The sequence below is a fragment of the Cephus cinctus genome, unplaced genomic scaffold (assembly GCF_000341935.2).
Source record: "Cephus cinctus unplaced genomic scaffold, Ccin1 Ccin1_scaffold1043, whole genome shotgun sequence".
Taxonomy (NCBI): domain Eukaryota; kingdom Metazoa; phylum Arthropoda; class Insecta; order Hymenoptera; family Cephidae; genus Cephus; species Cephus cinctus.
In genome coordinates this window covers 849,817-868,450 of record NW_014333574.1, presented here as the reverse complement: position 1 = coordinate 868,450, position 18,634 = coordinate 849,817, and the positions used below count along the sequence as shown (strand labels likewise).

The window sequence follows — 18,634 nt, the reverse complement described above, 5'->3', positions numbered from 1 at the left end:
CTTATGTTATAACAGTAAGTATAATGGAAAAAGGAAAAAAAATACAAAAAATATTTAATACGCATATTAAAATCGTAATGAAAGGAAAAACTACTGAGCCAAACATTGCCAAAATATGGAAATAAAAAACAACCGTAAGCAAGAAATCTTTTTTCGATGTTCTTGTTTGTTTGGAATTGAAGAAAGACTGGAATTAAGTAACAATTTTAAAAAGTCATAAAAAAGAAAAGAATAGTTCTTTATGTGTTCCGTCCTAATTTCGTTGAAGGATCACATGTGTCTACAATATTATTATATTATATATATAAATATATATAAAAATAATTATCAATCAAATAAGGATTACTTGTTACTTGTTTGCAACGTTGGCACATTATTCGCGATTTGGGAACTGGTACTTACATTCACTTATCAAATGAATTTACCATTAATTTGTAATAATAATTAACAAGTCCTATTATTAGGTCGATATAACATAATTATCCGAAGTCTCGTTATTGTCCATTGCTCGACGATTTATTATCAAAACCGATGACAGACGATAATTTGCGAAAAGAAAAATGAAATATCAGCCGACTGCATTCTCTTTTACGATAGTCTATTACGAGAAAACGAATGGTAATAAGCAAAAGACGAATGCATGTCTTCGATTTTTTCAATAGTGAAACTTGATCAAACTGCAGAGTGAATGACGATTCCATATAAATTATCAAATTTTTAATAAAGTTCCCAATCGATTAATTTTGATACTATTTACATTCCTCGTTCTTTGCAAGAAATTGTAATTCAATCACAGCAAGTAAGAAATACCTGCCATGGGACGCACATATCTTTGAACACAGTTCTCACTGATTAATTAAACTAAAGCTCTAATATTCAACACAAAAATTGATCATCAACCAGGAAAGGATTGAAAAAACAGCACTGATGAATCAGTTAACAAATAAGAAAAGTGAGACATGTGAACATAATTGTACAAATAAGAGAATGATATGAAATCAAGGAAACTAAATGTTTTCAAGAACATCCTCGAAGGATCTTCAATTAAGTTGGTTTACAATTTTTCTTAAAGAAAGTGAGAAGAATAACAAAAATAAACCCTCTCCTCTCGAATGATCCTTCGACACCCTAGTGCCTTTTATAATTGTAATTTGCAGCGATGTCCAGCTGTATCCTTTGAATTGTAAACCAGTGTTGAGACTACGCGGTCGACAATAGTACACTACTTATAACTCTCTTGCTCTTTTTTTTTTTTACAAATTTGATACTTTTTATGTATTATGCCTAAGAAGAGCGATACTGCCAATCGTCGTATTGTCGAAAAAAAAAGGATACAAAAATATCAGAAGAAATTGAAATAATGCGAAAGAAAATATTAGAGTGGGTTACATACGTGTTATATTACGTTAATATATCTTTCGACCGGATACATAATCGAGGATTAATTTGCGTAGATTGTGCTGCACAGGTGTAACCACGATAACATTATCACGACAATTTATACGACGATTATCGCCGTGTTTTATATATGAAAATATACTATACATATGTATACAAGTAATATGTATTATCGGTTTACGAGATTTTATGAGGCAACTTTTTGTCGACATTTTTTATGAATATTATTACTACCATGAATAAAATGATGTTATGATCAAAACCAACCGAATTTAATCACTATAATTGCTTCGAGACATTCATTAACTTTTACACGACTATTCCTATAGTGCAATCAGACAGAAAGGGCGAATACTTTTCAATATGCCATTTATTCCATTTTATATCTATTAATGACATCAACTAAAATCTTACAGCTGGGTTTTTCTATTCTCCTTTACATTTTATTAGCATACAACTTATAGTTTCCCATTTTATAATTAATAGTACATTCATTACACACTTAATAACTGTTACATCCATTGTTTTATAATAAAATAATAATAGACAGGTAATAATACTACATAATAATACTTAGTATACGAACTATACAATTATTAATTGTTCTATGCATCGTTTAACGCTTTTAGGAACAGACTAGACGCACTCTATACGGTTTTTCATTTGAAATTCTCTTTTTATTTCATGATTCTTTTTAGCTCTATCTACTAGCTTACATTCGACGTGAAAAAACTTCCCTACCCATACGAAATAAAGAAATAGAAAACGTGAAGTAAATTGGTTATATAAAAGTTGTATAGAAAAACGTGGCGTATAGAGTGAAAAAAATATAAACTCGTCACCCGATTTCGGAAAAACTTTTTTTCAATATTTTGATTATGGCTATGTAGTGGGTAAAGTTGGGGTGCATACGTTTTTGTAGGTATGTGGGATAGAGAATTCATTGCGACAAGTGGTAATCGTTAAGCAATCGCAGCTGCATCGAAGACCACAATAGAGATTCATAAAAAATGTTGCAAGATGCTAGATTAAAAACATCTAAGAAAAATTTTTAGGACGAGATTAAAATAGAGGAAAGAAACAGCGGAGAAAATATACCATAGTAAATTACACCGCAAGGCGCATAGCGAATTAGTTTTCGTTTTCATCTGTAATTTTCTCCAATTTCTGTTCTGACGCTATTCTTTTACCCATAACCCACTGACCTCAAGGAAACGCAACTGTCTTCCTCTTTTTCACGCCTTGTATAAAATTCACTAAAATTCTAAATGTCTAATCATTAATAGTCTAATGAGGTTCCGCTTCCTCTGTAAAGGCACACATCACGTTTATTTTCAGGGTGCTCCGTTAAATTGAGACCTGTATTACAACGGCAATGGGGTGACACGAATGAGGATAGTTGCCAATTAATTACTTATGGGCAACGAGTAGACAATTAATTAGATTTTAGAATTTCATTTACTCATTAAACGTCATTCTCTGTTTACCCGAGTATACCACCATTCTCTATTCCAGTGCGATATATCTTTGTCATTCTCAACTATTATAACAACTATACAAACCGCGATAACGTGTAGCATATACTGAAACTTCCATTTATTACTTTGACTTTTATTTCTTCTCCTCATTATGCATATGATAATTATCGCATTCTTATACTGATAACATTTAATCAATTGCCATTGGCAGCAATTAATTATTGCCGAACGGTCATCGAATCGCATTGTCCCTCATATGTTCATTATCTCTATTTACTTGTAGCATGGTGAAGAATATGGTATACTCTGAGATTAGTCAAAGATGATTTCAGACAAAAAGTATGTAAACGTTCAAGAGAAACTGTACGAAAAGACCTGCGTAAACGTCTAGTAAAAATGAACACATAAACATTCTTAAGATTATAGATACTCTTTAGGATGTCGCTATTTCTTTTCTTTTTCTCACATCATTTCCTCTCATGATTCATTCTACCTTTCTTTTGGCAGGTTTGATTTTCTATTTCTTTTTCTTTGCTTTTAAAGCTAACCGAATTAGTTTGTAGATCCTTTTGATTGTCCAGCAAGTAATCGGGCAGCTTCACGAACGCATCGCGGTTCGAGATTCATAATATATTTCGGTAAATACCGTTGGACTTTACATGGTCTGGCGCGATAGTTTAGTTTTTGTTGAAAAAATTATAAAAGCTCTTGTTGAAACAATACCTTGTGTTATGACTTTTCTTTGGCCAGGTTTTACTCGCAAGCTAATTTACTGTCAAAACTGCTCAGAGCGATGGCGAAGGCCTGCAGAGCACACAATGGAAAGCGGTAGTCCATCGTAAAGACATCTTCGGCTACGCGACCAAACTGCATCACTACGTAATCAACTGAACATCGAAAACAAAATTACATTTTCGATTACATGAATCAGATCGAATTCATGTTCTACGGTGATTTTTACATACCATCGCTGTCATGGACAACTTGAAAGTTCTTGACAGATGCCTGTGTGACTCGTCCATGAAAATTTAACACGTATGATTGCGTGTCATCGTTCCATACCGGTGTCTTGTTATGAAGCTCGATGAGATTATCCATGTTCTTCATTTTATAGCATTCTGGTTATTATAAAAAAAAAATACCAAAATAACGAAACACATTCATCTAGGAATCGTGGGATAAAATGACAAAGACTCGATTAAAAGATGTAATTAAATAACGATTTTACAGAATTTTCCTTACCAAGAAGTGTTTCCGTATCATCTCTTGGACAAATTTGAACTCGCTTCTGATCGGCAGTCATCCCTGGAATGATTACAGTCATTTTTCTTGGTCCTTTGAAGCCAAGAACATTAGTGTCATAAACGACAGCTGCAAGTTCTTGACGTGGGTTAAAACGTTCCTCGCGTTTCTCGCCCTTCATTAACGAGTATCCGTTGTCATAGACTGTGAATTGAGTTCCAAGCAGATTCGATCGTAACTTCCCCACGTAGGATTCTGCACCACGAGAAAGATCGGTTGGATCCGTTGAAATCAAATAGTTGCTTGTTGTACTTTTTTTTCTCTTTCGTCCGGCCAAAAGAAAAACCTTACAAAAAAATATTTTGAAAAGTAATTCGTTGACGAGTCATTCTTTTATCGTCTCACGTTAAATGCTCTGTTTACCTTCTTTCCGTAATCTCGCTCTAGATGCAGAAAATATGTTGGATACAGTCCACGATCCATTCCCTTTCTGTCTCTTGTTATTCTGCATTTGTAATGCATTTTTTTGTTGGCAGGCTGTAGAACAAACTGTTCGATATTCCCTTCGACGTTCCCTTCTAATTCCGGACTCTGTGAAGATAATTTGTCTTTAAGTTAATGTCTAATTGAAGTCTAGATAGAGGATACAGAATATGAGTGAATGGATACTTGCTGGTGAATTATTATCGCTGCTGATTATTGGATTAGGACCATCTGATGGAGCTACTCTCAGTGGAGATTGACAGGGAAGTTCCATAGGTGACCGCAAATCTACAGGAGAAGATTCTTCATCTGCACAGTCACTTTGTTCAGTTCCTTCATAGAAACCACCTTCTGTACTGATTTCTATCAGTCATAAGAATTATAAAACAATTGATTAAATAATATTCAAAATGGTATCAATGTTCATTAGAGTTACCTGTTAGATCTGTATCCATGGTTTTATTTTCATGCCCCAGACCAATATCAGGATTACTAGGTAACATGCTAAACTGTAATGGTCCATCATAGCCTAGGGGAAGGTAGTTAATAGGTAAAATGAAATCATCAAAGAATGATAACATTAATGAGTGTATGAAATACCATGAAGTTCTTTACTAGCATTCATCCACTTTGTTGAATGACTCGTTAGCTGTGTACTAGATATATTGGAGGATTGAACCATTCCACCAGCTCCACTTTGTCGTTTCTGTTTCATTTTCTGAGCAATTAGTTGTCTCTGTAATGCATAGAGCAAAAAAATTTTATTCAAAGAGCGAAAGAGTGGGTATTCTTATTGAAGCTATATTGGCTATACAGCTTCTGATAAAGGTTACAAAAGCGATACAATAACTTATGGAATGCTTTAAATTCTTGGAGATTACAACCACTTCGCTTACCTGTTGCTCTAGTTTTTGCTGTCTCAAGTCTAAGGACGTCATCTTGTGATTTCTTTGACAAGAAGACTGTCACAGTTTCTTTAGAAAATGATTTGTTTACTTGATGCAGAGAGTTACCGTTGATCGTGATACCTTGGCAACCGTCACGACAAAGTTATGACGTATTTTCAAGATCAGTTCATTGCAAACGCGCCAGAAGAAGAGAAAAGAAAAAAATGGACTCCAATCGCACTATTGAGTATCCCCTTTTACGTATATAAGTGACGGAGGAAACGAAACATGGCGTCATTAACACCACGCGTGGATGAACTTATAACTCATTTTAAGTCTCATAATAAAATAAGGGAGCAGCAAAGTCACTCTGCAAAAGTTCATAGCGTTGGTTGGAGCTGCGACGGCCGATTGTTGGCCTCAGGATCATTCGATAAATGTGTCTGCATATTTTCATTGGGAACTGACCGATTGGTAAATACAACTTGCTTGTACACAATCACTAAATTCAAAGTAAATTCTTTATCTTATTTATTATGCTGAATATATTTTGTTAATAATCTACGACTTAGTACTTACTCTGAATTAATTATTTCTTGGATGAATTCGCAAGATTCTAATGCAAAACCTGTACTTGATAACACTGGTAAAGTACAATGGTTCTCACTGCTTAAAGGCATTTTGTGTTTAAACATTAATCGCTTTATCAAGTGTTGTTCATACATCCCAAAATATTTCTTTAATATTTTGGTTGTTTAACCATAATCATCACACTTGATTACTTCCCTATTTACTACGTATATTTCTGTTCACAGAAACAGGAGATTACCTTTCGTGGTCATGGAGGTAGTGTTGACCAACTTTGCTGGCATGCATTTCATCCAGAGCTCTTGTCAACTGCAAGTGGGGATAAAACAGTCAGAATTTGGGATACACGAGTGCAAAAATGTACAGCAAATATTGGAACACGTGGTGAAAACATAAACATATCATGGTCACCTGATAGCTACACCATAGCAGTAGGAAATAAAGAAGACTTGGTCACTTTTATTGATGCACGAGTGATGAAAATTCGTGCTGAAGAACAATTCAATTTTGAAGTTAATGAAATCTCTTGGAACAAAGACTCAGACACTTTTTACCTCACTAATGGACAAGGTTGTGTCCATATACTCAGTTATCCTGACTTGGAGTTGCTGCACGTTATTAAAGCACATCCAGGAACTTGCATTTGTATTGAATTCGATCCTACTGGCAGATATTTTGCAACTGGATCTGCAGATGCATTAGTTTCCCTTTGGGACGCTGATGAGCTTTGTTGCTTAAGAACGTTTTCTAGACTGGAATGGCCTGTTCGAACCATTTCTTTCTCACATGATGGACAGTTACTTGCTGCAGCTTCTGAAGACTTGGTTATTGATATAGGAGAGGTTCAGACTGGCGAAAAAGTTGCTGATATTCCAGTAGAAGCTGCAACCTTTACAGTTGCATGGCATCCTAAGCAGTATCTTCTGGCATATGCTTGTGATGATAAAGACACTTATGATAGAAAGAGAGATGCTGGCAGTCTCAAAGTCTTTGGTTTTGCCAGTGATTAACTTAAAACCTCTTTGAACGTTTTGTAAATATTTTGTACATTAGCTGTAAGAACAACAGGATCATGTGATCATATTAATAAAGATACAATTAGATAGCCTGAGTATTACATCGCAGTCTTGTCGTACGGAGTTTGTAATACTTGAAATTATTTAAGATATAGTTTCAATAATACAGAAACTATCCTTTAATTTATTTTTCGTTTATTGTTATGAATGTATTAACATATTTCTCATCTATATAAAAAATTGCCGTATACTGGACCAATTTGTTTATACAGCATCTGGTAGAATTTTATCTTGTTAAAATATTAAATTTTTACTGGTTACAATATTTATATGAAAATAACATAGATCGACAATAAAACAAAGTCGCTACTCACCAATAGAAACTAATGTACACAGAGACTTGACAATGAGCACGATGCGTCATTATGGTACACCAATTCAGCTTATACAACTTATAACTATTTATTACGATATAAGTACTGTATTGAGGTTCGCGTGAATATATCTAGGTAGAATAATACAATAAATAATCAAGCTAACAGTAACATCCTTTCGGCTGACCAGATTTAGATTATCAATGCTTTAGACGATTTGCAGAATTCTTCAGTGATAAGTCGTTCTATTGTTGCACAAATTCTCATACTCATCATATACTGCTGATTCTATGCGCATCTACGACGCGCAGTATATAACAGAATTCAAAAGTGCGCTGAGTAGGGGAAGCCTGTGACAACAGACCAGCAGTCAGCAACGAGTAACGAGCTAATGTGTGTCAGAACCTCTCAGGTAAATCACGTGTTTAAGTGTTTTTTATAGTTAATGTGATTGAAGCAAACGCGATTGCAAGATTTGAAAATGTCTAGACGTCCGGAACATTTGGCACCTCCGGAAGTGGTAAGTAGTTGCTTTAAGTATGTTACAAACATTGTAAAATATTTTTGTTAAGCCCAAGAGTTTGTCATTACAGTTTTACAACGATGAAGAGGCTAGAAAATATACTCAGAAGTAAATATTAATTGAGTACTAGCATCATTTACGTATGTCATAGCTGTAGTTTCTGTAATATGGAATTGAATTTTCAGTACTCGGATGATAGATATTCAGGTTCAGATGTGTGAACGTGCCATTGAACTTCTTCTACTTCCTGAGGATGAGGCTTGCTTTCTTCTGGACATTGGTTGTGGTTCTGGTCTTAGTGGAAGTGTTTTAGAGGATCAAGGACATGTCTGGGTTGGAGTTGATATTTCTCCAGCAATGCTTAGTAAATATTGAATAGCATTAGTTTGCTGAATTTATAAATACGTTAATATGATTGTTTAATGGTATAGATGTTGCATTGGAACGTGAAGTAGAAGGCGATTTAATTTTGGGTGACATGGGTCAAGGAATGTCATTTAGGGCTGGCAGTTTTGATGGGGCAGTCAGTATATCAGCTCTGCAATGGCTCTGTAATGCAGATAAAGCAACACACAATCCTGTGAAACGGTTACAGCAATTCTTTTCTTCGCTTTTTGCGTGTCTTTCTCGTTCAGCTCGTGCTGTATTTCAATTTTATCCAGAAAATAGTGATCAAATAGAGCTAGTCACTACACAGGCTATGAAAGCTGGATTCTTTGGTGGAATAGTGGTAGATTTTCCTAATAGTACAAAGGCAAAGAAGTTTTTTTTGGTTTTAATGACTGGAGGTTCAATGCCTCTTCCAAAAGCTCTTGGAACAGAAGACACGTCAACAGTTAGTTACACATCAAAAAGGTAAGGAGGAAAGATAAACTGCTCAATGTCTTGTTTTTGTAAATTTCACGTTTTATTTAATTCTTTAACAGAGAACAAATGAAGAAAGCGAAAGGTAAACCCTTAAAAAAGAGTCGTGACTGGATTCTGGAGAAGAAAGAAAGGCGGAAAAGACAAGGTCGAGAAGTTAGAGAAAACTCAAGATATACTGGTCGCAAGAGAAGTGGACGTTTCTAATGTTTCATAAATTTCGAAATGCTCCTATATGTATAGATTTTTTTCAATGAAAATTGTAACGCTTGTATACGAAGCTTTATTGAATAACAGTTACAGAAAACATTACTGTGATTATGTATGAAGTTGTCAGTATATCTAATGTTTCTGCTAATAGAAGCAAATGATCAGCCATCACGTCATTTTTAAACTAATCTTTTATTAATCAGCAATTAAAAATTGTGACATACTCTTGTGTATGCCTTGTGGCAGAATTGCCTGAAGTTCCTCTTTATCTAACCATTGATATTTTACTGTTTCTTCAACATTGCCATTTATGTATTTAGCTAAAAAATAGAAAATTTTAGCCCCATATAGGCCTTGGTCTCTAATATCTTTTGGGTATCTATATTTATAAACTCCAATTGGAGCATTCCCATAAAACTGCACAGTTAATCCTTGTCCGCAAATATTTGATAACACTCTCTCTGCAGTCTGTATTACAAAAATGGTCAGTAAGTAGTAGCACTCAGAAAAACTATAACATTCTATTTTATTGAAGCAATGTGGAATTAGAAACTCACTTGTCGTAAGGTTTCTCCATCACTGCGTAAACCTTGAGGAGGGATCCAATAAGTTTTGTTACCAACATTTTGCTCTACAAGCAATACCAGATTCTTGTCCAATTTGCGTTTCAAAGAAGTTTTAACGTTCTTCTCATCAGCCTCTAGAATTATATTTTCAATTACACGTTATAAATGATTTGCATTAGTAATAAATGTACCAGTTATCTTAGGTGCAAATTTAAAGTTCTTGACTTCTTCTTCAGAAGCATCGACAAAGTCTTGGGCAGTCTGTTTGATGACAACATCCAAGTCAATTTCAGTGTTTTGCTGATTTTGTGATTGTAAAAGTTGTTTTTCTAATTCTATTCTGATTTCATGGTCCGACTTCATACTATTCTCATATTCAATTTGATTTAGCATTGCCTGATATTTTGCTTCCAATTCATTTAGAGGTTTAGAAATGATTGGATGCCTTTCTAGACATACAGCACTCATTAGATCCCACTTAATATTAGCTGATTCTGTTGCTAACCAACGAGCATCATGCTGCAGCAAAGCTGAAATACATATAACTGATTAAAATATGTAATTTAGTCCAAAACTACTATTTCAGTACAATACAGAAAGACATAACCTCAAATAAGCTGATACTCTTTGCATTTCTTTATAATCAATCAAACTAATGTGATCTGCTTAGATATTCGATTTACCTTTTGCTTTGCTGAACGAGAATCCTGTGCAAAATCTTAGTGATTGTCTGAACATTTTTTTTAACCCAAAATATTCTCATCACATAAAAGCACTGTCTGCTAGGGATCTACCCAAATCTGCCGACAGCGGCCGACATCATTTAATACAATAAAACGCACATGTGTAATCCATGGAATTAAAAAAAATGTATTTTCAATTAACGTTCTACAAGACATATCAATGTTTGGATCATTTCAGAAAATCTATCTATATATTTGATAGAAAGGATAGAGAATAATATGAAACATGTATTCTTCAAAAATAATTTATTACATTAATCCCAGTAGACTCAACGCGTCTTTTTTTTTAAATTCGGGAATAGTTTAGCCTATTTAAAATCACAACGCTCCTCTTCATTGTTCTCATATCTAGAATATGTATATCATTGTAACAAATATATCCTGGTTGACGCTGTCTAACGCGATTACAGATTTTCTTAGGACGTGCGGAAGGGAGAAGATACGATTCAGTTGTAATTTGCAAAGTGTGGCCTGCAAGGTCGTCCTCGAACCGATCGAATCGCATGATCACATTTGTGCGTCAATACTTAATGGATACTTATGTACAGAACTAAGTTCGTCCGATAAGGTCTAATGGACTAGGTGATCTCAAGGCACAAAAATATAATGGGAAACATCATTGGTATCTTCCATAACTTTGGATTGGAGCAACTTGATCTCGAGTCTTAGTTTCTCCTTCTCCATTTCTTGCTTTCGAATTTCATTCGTATAGCAGTTCATCTGAAGCTTGAGCTTGTCTTTTTTAAGCTTGAGCATTTCAGTCTCGTGAAAAAGTTTACTCTGCTCGGCACGGAGTACGGCCAGTTGTTCTTGAAGAAGCTGATGACTGGCCTCCTCCGATAGGACAATCTCTGTGGCATCCGTATCGGCTTTGATATTCTTTGCACTCTTTGATCCATTTGTATCGCTCTCGGGACCACTTTCTGGTTCTGTTTCTGCAGACACTGCTTCCTTCATTATCCAGACACGAGAGTCTGAGTTATCGTTCAGTGTCCCCGGTGATTTTGGTGTCAGATGGGATCTAGGTGACATGTACCTACTGTGCTGTGTTGGACATGGTGACCTGGAGGATCCCTTCGTCGTAATTTTCTCCATTTCAGTACTTGGCGTCATTGTTTCAATATCTAGAACTAGACCAGTAGATCTATTTGGTCAGAGTTTCCTGTACTATGAAGTGTACAGTTGATTGCAGATTCTTACCTTGAGATCTTGGTGATCGACTATCGTGTACAGCATGTGTCAGATGATTATTACAGTAGGTATTGAATTCCCTATCATCAACGAATACAGAGCCGTCCGCATTTACAATAGATTCCACTATCACAGAAGGGTCGCCGTCCTCCATTACTAGTTCACCAACTATTTCACCGTTAGCTGTTATTATTTCACCCTCGTTGTTTGCGCTCAGGAGTTGACCCTCAGCAGTGTCCATATCATCGACAGCTTCTTCTTGAGTCAACTGTCCTCCGTAGGAATCCTCGCCGTCATTTCCCTCGCTTACTTCCAACTCAGCCGACAGACCCTGTTAAGTAAAATATTCATTGTTGACTTTCATTTTACTACTCTTTGACAAGTTGAAACTTACATCTTGACCCCAGGGTGACTCTTGTTCCTTTTTCATTCTTTTTATTGTCTGAGCTATTTCGTCCTCGGATTCAGAGTATATTTTTGCGCTACCTTCTCTACCCTGCAACTTTTCTATATCGTGAATTTTCTTAAAAAGCTGATATGCCCTCTCTGGTGTGATTTCTCGTTTTTGCTTATTCGCTGCTGCTATATTGAATAAATCCTTGGAACGGAGTATTTTATTAGTACGTAAGCGTACGTATTCCTTCAGTCTCTTGCGGTCTATGTGAAGTTGCATTAGGTCTTGCACTTCTTGTTTAATTTCGCCGCAAAGTTTTCGTTCTTGCGGAAGATTTTTAAATAGTTCCTGATGAACAATATCCAAATTTATGTGAGGATATACTAAAAAGAAATACGATGTGATTATTTTCTGTACCTCTGATATCTCGTGATTGTGTTCGTTGTTCACACTTGTAACTTCAAGTTTTGTTCCGTCCTTGGATGCTCTAAGCATTATATGTGCTGGACAATTGGTTCTTATAGACCTTAATGAAATGAGAAATATTAGAAACAACAAAAATTTAATGTAGTAGGATTCGTACAGTGTGTAACTGACTGGGATTGTCTTCGACCTGCACCACGTGGTAGAAACTTCTGTCCACCGTATATACAGGCGTATTTGACAGAGTAATATTTGAGCCGTTCGCTGATCGGTCGAGCTGTTTTCATATGAGCTCCGTTGACAGTTCTGCTGTCTCTCCTCCAATAATGAACCAGACTACGGCGTGAAAACCTTTCCAACTTATGTTCAAGCTCTTCGTAGCTATCGAACATTTCCCCCAAGCGAAAGGACACGTCGTCCTCCTCCACGGCATTCGTATCCATCACCAATAGATCAATTACCATTCTATGCACCATACATTAAGAAAAACTCATTGTGAAAAGAGACTCTGTTAACTGTCATTCTGATATGTCATAGTTCCAATAACTAAAGTCAAGGGATCTTGTCTTTAGAAAGAGACATATTATAATTATAATAATATGAAATGCTTATAAACATTCGTTGCCAAATTTAATGTGAATTTATCATAACAAGCTTCGCATTGAAAAGTATGGTGCTATTGCATAAAAAAATAAAACAAAATGTAAAATAAATATTTAGGAGATAGGAATTGGGGATGCATTCGACTGAAAATATTATTGTTTAAAGTTCAATATTAACTCATTATTTGTTGAAATAAAGTTCTCTCAAAAATTCTATTGGATTCCTTGAGGTTAAGGTCTTAATGGTTTGATTGGCGTGACACAAGCCAAGATGGTCGACCGTGAATACAGACAGAGGGAATTCCCTCTCGAGAGACGGCCAAACTGTGTCGTGCGCGATTACAAGTTTTTCACTAATTTTCAATTCCACACAGAGAATTCCACTGGTGTAGTAAATTTTCTAGGTGTATCCTCGTGGCTGTGGTTTCTCTGGAAGTTTAAAAAATAAAGTTTATCGAATGAAAGACATACCACTGCTTCTCGCCATAACTGGCACAGGACAAGTGACTGGTCTACAGCGCATCTCTTCTCTCTCATCATGTGTTTTCATATTTCCAACCTCTGTGAATCGAATTCCAACGACTTTGCGTAGAAATCTTTAAGGTCCTTTGATCCTTCTCACTGGAATAGACTTAAATAACAGAATGTGAACAGACTATTTAGAATTAACAAATATTGATTCACTTATAAGCGATCCTTCCGATGGTTTATTATCAATAGGTAATAATCCATAAGGTGACTCATTGGTACCTTTTTCCGCGAACTCTTGGAATCCTAACATAAAAAATATGACAAGATAGAATGAAATGTTACAATGCAGTAACATAGTTCGCACATGTCGTATTATGGTTTAGGCAATAATAAGCAAAATTTACAAGTAAATAATAACTTTATTTCATGGTAACCAATCAGTCTCCTCATCCAGATCCATTGGTGGAATGGGCGGTGGTTCGTCTTGGTTGGCGGAAATGACCTACGACATACGACCAAAAATACGCATATTGAACTGGTTCGAATATTAATTGATTTTAAAAATATGTTTAGTAGGATGTACTCTATTTTACATTCATTCCTAGACTTACAGAACTTTGACTAAACTGTGGCAAGTCAACAGGACTCCGAACCCTTTTTTCATTTTCAGTTTTGGCACTTTCCTCAGACAGTTCTGTCTTTTCCTTTGACAATTTCAATATTTCTGCATTTTTCTGAGATTCATGGGCCTGATCTGCTTGCAGTACTTGCAAAGTTATATTCTATAAAGGAAGTAACTTATTATTAAAAGAAGAAAAGATGTAACGATCTTAAGCGTCTTTCTTCTTGACCTATTTTACCTTTATTGTATATGCAATAGTTTCTTTAATATAACTCGTAGCATACAAATCTTCTGTAAATTTGGCCTGCAACGTTTGATAGGTTTCATTCATAATGCGTTTAATTTCTCTTGTCTTGTCCAGTCCACTCTGCAAAGGAGGTCATATATTTAATATTGTTAAAAAAGTGCATAAATAGTAAATTACTTACAGAATTATCGTTTCTTTGTCTTAAAGAAATTTCAGTCTTCTTTAACACATTATTCTTCTCCTCCAGTTCAGAAATTTTATCTTCCATTTCCATTATTCGTTTTTTGTAATTGTCAACAACTCCTTTTACCTCTATCAATTCATTTGACATCTTTTGTTTGGCCTCTCGGGTCTCTGTCAATGAGCCTTCTAAATCATTAATTTTTATAGTGAGTGCATCATTTTTCTTAATCACATTCTTCTTCTCTTGCTCAACATCAGCAATATGTTTCTTGGCATCAGTCACTTCATCTGAATGAATCAAATTCTATTCCATCACAATAATTCATATAAATACTTGAATACTAATTGTGTAATAGTTCAGTACCTTTTGTGTCTTTCAATTCTTTTTTTAACATTAATATTGTAGCTGTAAGTTCCTGATTTGTGGCTGTTAATTTCTCGATTTCTTTATCACTAGCACTTGTGTCAACAACTGTATTTCTTTGTAATTCGCTATTTTTTATCTCCACTTGTTGCAGATTTAATAACATCCTCAAGGAAGTCTCTATTGTTTTATCGGTTGCAGGCGTCGCGGCGTTTTGAACTTCAAGAACATGAAACTTATCAAGAAGTTTCTGCACATTATCTGCTATCTTAGCCATGCCCATTCGAATTTCAGTACTTTGGGTCCTAGACTCTGTTAAAAATATATTTAGATTCGGGTCCATAGCAGCTGGAATTGGTTGTGCAATTGTCTGTTGATGCATAGGATATAACTGACCATCCGCGGTCATATACTGAGACTGCAATACGATTATAATTCACATAATGCAACGTTATCAATAGAAAAATTTGGTTCGTAGGTTGGATAATTTATTTTTCAGAATTTACTTGTAATGGAGTTTGCGGCCATTGAGCTGTAAATGCTGAGACTGGAATCAGTGGTCTGTGCATTGTAGACATAATGGGTGGTACGGAATTTCCAGGCTTGAAAGCATTATCGCTACTCTGACTAATTTGATCAGTTGGTTGTTGAATCGAATGCACTTGTTTCTTTTGGGAGGATATTCCCGATGCTTCGGACTAAAAAGGAAGTGTGGATTAAGTACATTATGATTATGATTAGCGTATCAATAATATAATCATTGTTTTGTTTAAGTACTCACTCTTTTATATCGTGTTGACTTTGGCTGAAGCTCTTCCTACAAATAAATATTAACACATATTTGATCTGTTATTTATATAATTAATTAGTGATACCTGATGGACTTATCATGCAACTATTACAAAAAAGATTGGTAATCCTTACTTCTGTATCCTCGGAATCTGTTGTCGTGGATGTTGATAACTTGGGGAGTATGGATTGTCCCATCTTAGCCATTCTTGAAAGAATTGCAGCTTTACCACTAGCTGGAGGTTTTGAAACTTCTTCTTTTGGGGGAAATATTTTGATTAACTCAATCTCCAAAGCAACATCCTTGTCTTTGGGGAATGGAGGCCCCAGAATGATCTATAGTGTATAATGTCTATAGTAGATAATTTATTTTATGGATTAATATGTTAATTAAATTACCTGTTTGTTTGGTGGTAAAAATATCATTCTTTTTGATTCTACACTAAGACCTTCGAGAAGCTTCTCCCAATTATCATCTACGTATAATTCTTCTGTAACAGTCTGTGTAGAGAAGGAAGCAACCTTTAGAGGTTGCATTAATTCTACTATAATAAAATATTTGATGGAAACTTTGTCATCCTTTTTCACAACTGAGTCTTTTTTTATTTCTGTTAAATCTTGGTATAACACTATATTGTCAAGTTTTTCTGTTTTTGAAAAATATCTTGAAAGAGCAATTTCTCTGGCAAATTCTATGCTTGCTTCACTATTATCAAAAAGAATTGACCAGTTGTCCTTATTAGCATCATAATAAGAAGAATAATTATTGGTTTGCACACTGTATGAAAACTCTGGTGTAATAGTAACGATTGATATATGATCTTGTTTGCCTGTATATAGAATTAATTGATACTGCTTTGTTGATATATTTCCTGTTAAAGCCATACCAAGCTTTCCAACTGATACATAATGGCCCTTTTGCCTGCAATATAATATCGTAAAATTATGACTATAAATTGACTGTTACTAATTACTTACAATTTAAAAGCATGGATAGCTTTTGCAAGAAGAACTTCTGTCTTAGCTGATGGAATAGTTTGGAATGCATTTTGACCACTGACAGATTGTTCTGGGGATGTATATCGTAAGGGTGTTGGAAGATTTTGAGTTTTTTGCGGAGTACCAAAAATAGACGCTAAATTAGACCTGAAAATTAAATGATTATTTAATCAAGTATTTTTGCATTACATATATTTAGTCTATATTTGATAGAGATTTATTGTATTCTTTTATACTACAAAATATAATTTTTAATAATATATATAAAAACAGTTTTCTATCATACCCCCCAGAAGGTAAGAAGTTAAGGTCATCCTCTTCTCTAAAGATCTTATTAATATTCGGCAATTGCTTCGTTCCACTCATAATATGAGTTAATTAAACAAGCATCGTTTCTTAATACTTAGCCAAAAAAGTGGACTGAATAATCATAAGCTGTCATATACCAAGTGACAGTTTATCGCGTGATTCATTATCGACTGTAACACCACGTTGTGTACAGGGGAAAATAGGAAGTCCCTAGGATTTGGTGAGGATATGAAAATATATAAATTTATAATTTCCATAACTTTAATTTTTATACCCTCCATGTTAAGTAATAAATATGAATAATGTTAATCCGAATTTTCAATCAGCTTCTTGTATTTAGGGTCTTTCATGATTCAGTCAAATAATGTCTATTGTCATGTCTATCAAATACATGTTTTTTATTACGAGTTTGCTTTTATCTACATAACATCATTGCTTTAATATTGGCTTAACGGGCTGGTTCAAAGGTGTAATGTGTTACACCAGGTGTAGGATACTGCTTCTCCAACTGAAATTTGGCGTTGCATGTAATGTAAGTTAACAGCATGTTAAATAATTCTGTATAAAAAAAATGTACATACCACTGGTCTATATATTTTATTATCTCTTGTCCAGAAGAAAATTGCCATGAAGGTACCAATTACACCTAAACTCGCTGCATAGTAGAACCATATTGGATATTGGGTTTTTCTGCCAGCACCCCAACGATCTTCTCCAAGCATGTTAATTTCCCTATGTACCTGATATTGAAGCATATTTTTAATAACATGAAAAAAGCACATTAAGGCTTATACCAACTTACAGCTTCATTGAAATTTCTTTTCAATGCTGGGAAATCATATGGATAATATGGATCATTAAATTCAACTCCTTTATCTGGAAGTTTCGGGTAATCCCCAGATCCTAATCCATCATCATCTGGGTAAGGCTCATACTCTAGTGGATGGAGATTATATTTGGCAGCAGCTTTTTTTCTTTCCTCTTCTGTTGTTGGGTATGGACCAGGTTTCCAATCAGCATTCTTAACTAAAACAATCAAGTCATAAAAATTAAGATATAGCTAATCATTGATAAATTCCTTTATATGCTTTACTGAATGAATAATACATTGTTAATAAATGTTTAACTAACATCACAGCGATTGCCACAAATGTGAAACATGCAGTCTGTCATTTAGATACAATTCAAATTCATAGCTTTCTGTATAGTGAATATCTATAAAAACTTATGTAATATCATAACCTGTGGATGGAGAACAGAAGTTAGGAAAATTTCTTTTAATATGTAACAAAGAAGGCAATAATTAATTTATAATGAAACTTACAGTTCCGGACAATCACATACAAATATCCTGTTTTTCTTGGAGTCAATTGGGAGGAAAGTCTTCCGAATTTTACCAAAGATGCCATGTTTGATGTGTTGATCGTAACAAGAGTTCGAGATACGATTAATAAGAATCGATAACGTGTGTGTAGCCATATTTCGAAATGGAGCACTAGAGAGATTGAAAAACCCAGAAAAATTCTATAATAAACGTTAACATAGTGTGTACGCGTGATGTTAAGAAAACTCGTTTAGATAGAACCTGAAATGTTCTGTAATATTAAAATAGATATAAGAGGGTATTATTCGAAAGGGCGGCCATGTTTCTTAAGTAGCGAGCTGACA

The 18,634-nt window shown here is 34.7% G+C and overlaps 7 protein-coding genes across 15 annotated transcripts; 2 read left to right on the top strand and 5 right to left on the bottom strand.

Annotated features, from left to right (window-relative positions):
- Nucleotides 1-1,750: 1,750 nt before the first annotated feature.
- Nucleotides 1,751-5,639, bottom strand: LOC107271827 (protein king tubby). Of its 2 annotated transcripts, none has more exons than XM_015748285.2 (8): nucleotides 5,498-5,639; nucleotides 5,202-5,337; nucleotides 5,038-5,130; nucleotides 4,792-4,964; nucleotides 4,542-4,709; nucleotides 4,119-4,464; nucleotides 3,842-3,994; nucleotides 1,751-3,763 (listed from the first exon to the last, which is right to left on the bottom strand). In XM_015748285.2, the coding sequence occupies exons 1-8, from the start codon at nucleotides 5,537-5,539 to the stop codon at nucleotides 3,630-3,632; spliced, it is 1,245 nt and encodes a 414-aa protein (XP_015603771.1). In that variant the 5' UTR covers nucleotides 5,540-5,639; the 3' UTR covers nucleotides 1,751-3,629. The 2 variants fall into 2 exon arrangements, with proteins under 2 accessions (XP_015603771.1, XP_015603772.1); XM_015748286.2 differs by having other exon boundaries at nucleotides 5,217-5,337.
- Nucleotides 5,640-5,746: 107 nt separating this feature from the next.
- Nucleotides 5,747-7,347, top strand: LOC107271828 (THO complex subunit 3). Its single transcript, XM_015748287.2, has 2 exons — nucleotides 5,747-5,962; nucleotides 6,304-7,347. Exons 1-2 carry the CDS (start codon nucleotides 5,777-5,779, stop codon nucleotides 7,084-7,086), a joined length of 969 nt encoding a protein of 322 aa, XP_015603773.1. The 5' UTR covers nucleotides 5,747-5,776; the 3' UTR covers nucleotides 7,087-7,347.
- Nucleotides 7,348-7,815: 468 nt separating this feature from the next.
- LOC107271834 (probable 18S rRNA (guanine-N(7))-methyltransferase) lies at nucleotides 7,816-9,411 on the top strand. 2 transcript variants are annotated; one of them, XM_015748293.2, is made up of 5 exons: nucleotides 7,816-7,986; nucleotides 8,060-8,097; nucleotides 8,175-8,353; nucleotides 8,421-8,844; nucleotides 8,916-9,411. In XM_015748293.2, the coding sequence occupies exons 1-5, from the start codon at nucleotides 7,948-7,950 to the stop codon at nucleotides 9,058-9,060; spliced, it is 825 nt and encodes a 274-aa protein (XP_015603779.1). In that variant the 5' UTR covers nucleotides 7,816-7,947; the 3' UTR covers nucleotides 9,061-9,411. The 2 variants fall into 2 exon arrangements, with proteins under 2 accessions (XP_015603779.1, XP_024944904.1); XM_025089136.1 differs by lacking the exon at nucleotides 8,060-8,097 and having other exon boundaries at nucleotides 7,846-7,986.
- Nucleotides 9,237-10,473, bottom strand: LOC107271835 (39S ribosomal protein L46, mitochondrial). The gene is made up of 4 exons (XM_015748294.2): nucleotides 10,313-10,473; nucleotides 9,821-10,159; nucleotides 9,621-9,763; nucleotides 9,237-9,531 (listed from the first exon to the last, which is right to left on the bottom strand). The coding sequence occupies exons 1-4, from the start codon at nucleotides 10,365-10,367 to the stop codon at nucleotides 9,259-9,261; spliced, it is 810 nt and encodes a 269-aa protein (XP_015603780.1). The 5' UTR covers nucleotides 10,368-10,473; the 3' UTR covers nucleotides 9,237-9,258.
- Nucleotides 10,474-10,601: 128 nt separating this feature from the next.
- On the bottom strand, nucleotides 10,602-13,592 carry LOC107271826. 5 transcript variants are annotated; one of them, XM_015748283.2, is made up of 6 exons: nucleotides 13,454-13,592; nucleotides 12,555-12,845; nucleotides 12,375-12,483; nucleotides 11,958-12,305; nucleotides 11,573-11,894; nucleotides 10,602-11,502 (listed from the first exon to the last, which is right to left on the bottom strand). In XM_015748283.2, exons 2-6 carry the CDS (start codon nucleotides 12,842-12,844, stop codon nucleotides 10,961-10,963), a joined length of 1,611 nt encoding a protein of 536 aa, XP_015603769.1. In that variant the 5' UTR covers nucleotide 12,845; nucleotides 13,454-13,592; the 3' UTR covers nucleotides 10,602-10,960. The 5 variants fall into 5 exon arrangements, with proteins under 5 accessions (XP_015603769.1, XP_024944901.1, XP_015603770.1 ...); XM_025089133.1 differs by lacking the exon at nucleotides 13,454-13,592 and adding an exon at nucleotides 13,161-13,399; XM_015748284.2 differs by lacking the exon at nucleotides 13,454-13,592 and having other exon boundaries at nucleotides 12,541-13,023.
- Nucleotides 13,474-17,086, bottom strand: LOC107271825 (FK506-binding protein 15). Of its 3 annotated transcripts, XM_025089132.1 has the most exons (13): nucleotides 16,944-17,086; nucleotides 16,637-16,804; nucleotides 16,058-16,580; nucleotides 15,794-15,994; nucleotides 15,651-15,686; nucleotides 15,376-15,567; nucleotides 14,870-15,287; nucleotides 14,504-14,793; nucleotides 14,314-14,442; nucleotides 14,065-14,235; nucleotides 13,872-13,955; nucleotides 13,733-13,756; nucleotides 13,474-13,613 (listed from the first exon to the last, which is right to left on the bottom strand). In XM_025089132.1, exons 1-11 carry the CDS (start codon nucleotides 17,021-17,023, stop codon nucleotides 13,878-13,880), a joined length of 2,286 nt encoding a protein of 761 aa, XP_024944900.1. In that variant the 5' UTR covers nucleotides 17,024-17,086; the 3' UTR covers nucleotides 13,474-13,613; nucleotides 13,733-13,756; nucleotides 13,872-13,877. The 3 variants fall into 3 exon arrangements, with proteins under 3 accessions (XP_024944900.1, XP_015603767.1, XP_015603765.1); XM_015748281.2 differs by lacking the exon at nucleotides 13,474-13,613 and having other exon boundaries at nucleotides 13,618-13,756; XM_015748279.1 differs by lacking the exons at nucleotides 13,474-13,613; nucleotides 13,733-13,756 and having other exon boundaries at nucleotides 13,853-13,955.
- A 247-nt stretch (nucleotides 17,087-17,333) lies between these two features.
- On the bottom strand, nucleotides 17,334-18,621 carry LOC107271836 (NADH dehydrogenase [ubiquinone] 1 beta subcomplex subunit 8, mitochondrial). Its single transcript, XM_015748295.2, has 4 exons — nucleotides 18,291-18,621; nucleotides 17,769-17,992; nucleotides 17,548-17,706; nucleotides 17,334-17,474 (listed from the first exon to the last, which is right to left on the bottom strand). Exons 1-4 carry the CDS (start codon nucleotides 18,373-18,375, stop codon nucleotides 17,415-17,417), a joined length of 528 nt encoding a protein of 175 aa, XP_015603781.1. The 5' UTR covers nucleotides 18,376-18,621; the 3' UTR covers nucleotides 17,334-17,414.
- Nucleotides 18,622-18,634: the final 13 nt, after the last annotated feature.

Coding starts and splice junctions, on each gene's coding strand:
- LOC107271827 (XM_015748285.2), bottom strand. CDS start 5,539: ATGACGTCCTTAGACTTGAGACAGCAAAAACTAGAGCAACAG. Junction 5,131..5,201: donor TGCTAGTAAAGAACTTCATG/GTATTTCATACA, acceptor ACCTTCCCCTAG/GCTATGATGGACCATTACAG. Junction 3,764..3,841: donor AGTTGTCCATGACAGCGATG/GTATGTAAAAAT, acceptor TTCGATGTTCAG/TTGATTACGTAGTGATGCAG.
- LOC107271828 (XM_015748287.2), top strand. CDS start 5,777: ATGGCGTCATTAACACCACGCGTGGATGAACTTATAACTCATTTTAAG. Junction 5,963..6,303: donor CATTGGGAACTGACCGATTG/GTAAATACAACT, acceptor TTCTGTTCACAG/AAACAGGAGATTACCTTTCG.
- LOC107271834 (XM_015748293.2), top strand. CDS start 7,948: ATGTCTAGACGTCCGGAACATTTGGCACCTCCGGAAGTG. Junction 8,354..8,420: donor TATTTCTCCAGCAATGCTTA/GTAAATATTGAA, acceptor TTAATGGTATAG/ATGTTGCATTGGAACGTGAA. Junction 8,845..8,915: donor GTTAGTTACACATCAAAAAG/GTAAGGAGGAAA, acceptor ATTCTTTAACAG/AGAACAAATGAAGAAAGCGA.
- LOC107271835 (XM_015748294.2), bottom strand. CDS start 10,367: ATGTTCAGACAATCACTAAGATTTTGCACAGGATTCTCGTTCAGCAAA. Junction 10,160..10,312: donor CTCGTTCAGCAAAGCAAAAG/GTAAATCGAATA, acceptor TATGTATTTCAG/CTTTGCTGCAGCATGATGCT. Junction 9,764..9,820: donor ATTTGCACCTAAGATAACTG/GTACATTTATTA, acceptor ATATAATTCTAG/AGGCTGATGAGAAGAACGTT.
- LOC107271826 (XM_015748282.2), bottom strand. CDS start 12,856: ATGGTGCATAGAATGGTAATTGATCTATTGGTGATGGATACGAATGCC. Junction 12,306..12,374: donor ACAATCACGAGATATCAGAG/GTACAGAAAATA, acceptor ATTGTTCATCAG/GAACTATTTAAAAATCTTCC. Junction 11,895..11,957: donor AGTCACCCTGGGGTCAAGAT/GTAAGTTTCAAC, acceptor TTTACTTAACAG/GGTCTGTCGGCTGAGTTGGA.
- LOC107271825 (XM_025089132.1), bottom strand. CDS start 17,023: ATGAGTGGAACGAAGCAATTGCCGAATATTAATAAGATCTTTAGAGAA. Junction 14,794..14,869: donor AGAATTGAAAGACACAAAAG/GTACTGAACTAT, acceptor TGATTCATTCAG/ATGAAGTGACTGATGCCAAG. Junction 14,236..14,313: donor CTATTGCATATACAATAAAG/GTAAAATAGGTC, acceptor CTTCCTTTATAG/AATATAACTTTGCAAGTACT.
- LOC107271836 (XM_015748295.2), bottom strand. CDS start 18,375: ATGGCATCTTTGGTAAAATTCGGAAGACTTTCCTCCCAATTGACTCCA. Junction 17,993..18,290: donor GTATGTGATTGTCCGGAACT/GTAAGTTTCATT, acceptor TGATTGTTTTAG/TTAAGAATGCTGATTGGAAA. Junction 17,707..17,768: donor AAAGAAATTTCAATGAAGCT/GTAAGTTGGTAT, acceptor CTTCAATATCAG/GTACATAGGGAAATTAACAT.